The sequence below is a fragment of the Salvelinus fontinalis genome, chromosome 1 (assembly GCF_029448725.1).
Source record: "Salvelinus fontinalis isolate EN_2023a chromosome 1, ASM2944872v1, whole genome shotgun sequence".
Lineage (NCBI taxonomy): Eukaryota > Metazoa > Chordata > Actinopteri > Salmoniformes > Salmonidae > Salvelinus > Salvelinus fontinalis.
The window spans coordinates 75,802,303-75,803,973 of record NC_074665.1 but is presented as its reverse complement, the minus strand read 5'-3'; the positions used below and the strand labels follow the sequence as shown (position 1 = coordinate 75,803,973).

Below are 1,671 nucleotides of genomic sequence, written 5' to 3'. Positions count from 1 at the left end.
AAAAGGGGAATGAGGGAAGCCCTACTATATTCAGTTTTTATAAGTAGTGAGAAAGCTCTGGAGCAGGTAATGTTGAACAGTTATCTATGTTGTACTTTAGATATGTTGTCCTTTCTTAAATGTAGTTTTGTAATTGCCTAAAACAAGCAGACAAGAAAATTGTGTTTGAAAAAGGTCACGTTTTTAAACGTGAGCCCACGGGGTAACCTAGGTAATCACAGGTTGTCTTCACCCAAGGGGGAGCCACGACATTCTATCTAATACCGATTGGGAGTATATACAAATTCTCTAAGTAAAGCTCTGTATAAATGCATGAATCCCCTATGATGATAATGATGGTTACCCCAGGCAGCTGAGGCAGCATGTGGAGGCCCAGAGGCAGAGCCACAGAGCCATCGCTAGCGCCCTCCGGAAAAAGATGGGGAGAATGCAGACGGCCATGACACACGTCAGGAGGCAGGTGGCGCTCATCTGTGAGAGCCTAGAGGTCATGGGAGAGGGGGAGGGAGAAGGGGAGGAGGGTGGAGAGGTGTATGAGGGATATGGAGAGGGGGAGACTACAGGGGAGAGTAACACAAGCAGCAGTAGCAGCAGCTCTTGAGATGGGTACAGGTTTTTATTTTTTACAAATTATGAATTAAGTTTTATGTGACAATGGTTTTTATATAAAATCTGCTAATGCAGAAATGTGAAAATGAAAGAGGTTTTGGATTTTAATGAAACTGTTAATTTCATTTTGGTGTATTTTGTAAAGACTGAAAATGTATTCTTCTGGATTGTTTTCTTTTCAAAATGTTTTTATTAGGTTGATTATTGTATTTCGGCAAAACCAAAACTCAAATGATTAAAAACATGACAAAAACACTTCCTCATGTCATGGTTTTATTCAATGATTGTTTTCATTTTCATGTATTAAATATGGACTGTCTGCTCAAAAGGACATTGACCTGTAAACAATTAAAACAGCAAGGAAACTCACACCTCATTACTGTTCCTCACATGTAAACATTGACCAAAGGTATGACTTCGGTTGAAGTTCTGTAATATAAAGTATCCCACTACATTTGGTGACATATCTACTTGTAGTGCTATGAGGGTGTCATAGCGTCATTGGGCCACAGGGAGGCACTAGTCCAACTCTGTAGTAGTATTGTCCTGGGAGATCCTCTCAATCGACTCCATGGAGGAGTGGTCTGATGACTGGGACGGACACTGCTGGGGCTGCTGGGCCACTGGAGGACCGTCCATCCCAGAATGCATCAGAGGCAGGTAGATGTCATCCATGTTGGGCAGCACAAACACTTTCTGGAATGGAGTGAAGATAGGTTAATTGTTTTATTTGGGGTGGATTGTCTTACTTTGGATTTGTGGGGAAGGTGAGGGAGGGGGGGAGGAGGGAAGGGAGGGGGAGGGAGATGAGGGGGAGAGGAAAAGAGGAAGAGATAGATGAAAAAAGACAAGGGAGGGCGAGAGGTGAGAGATACAAGGGTAGACAAGGTGAGGGAGGGAGGGGGGCGAGAGAGAGAGAGGATAGAGAAGTCTAACCTGGAACTCATCCTGCAGCTTCTTCTCAATCCACTCACTCACGTGACAGAAGGTGACCTCCCTCTCCCCCAACTTGGGTCTGACACGCAGGTCCATCTTGGGAGGTACACAGAAACTGTACCTGGA

The 1,671-nt window shown here is 44.3% G+C and overlaps 1 protein-coding gene across 1 annotated transcript in view; it reads left to right on the top strand.

Moving 5' to 3' along the window:
• The window catches only part of LOC129862099 (RING finger protein 151-like), a 6,114-nt gene extending 5,029 nt beyond the window's left edge, over positions 1 to 1,085 (top strand). The window contains exon 5 of the mRNA XM_055933451.1: positions 349 to 1,085. Coding sequence (XP_055789426.1) covers positions 349 to 601 — 253 coding nt within the window. The 3' untranslated portion in view covers positions 602 to 1,085. The remainder of the gene's footprint in view (positions 1 to 348) is intronic.
• The last annotated feature ends 586 nt before the right edge of the window (positions 1,086 to 1,671 follow it).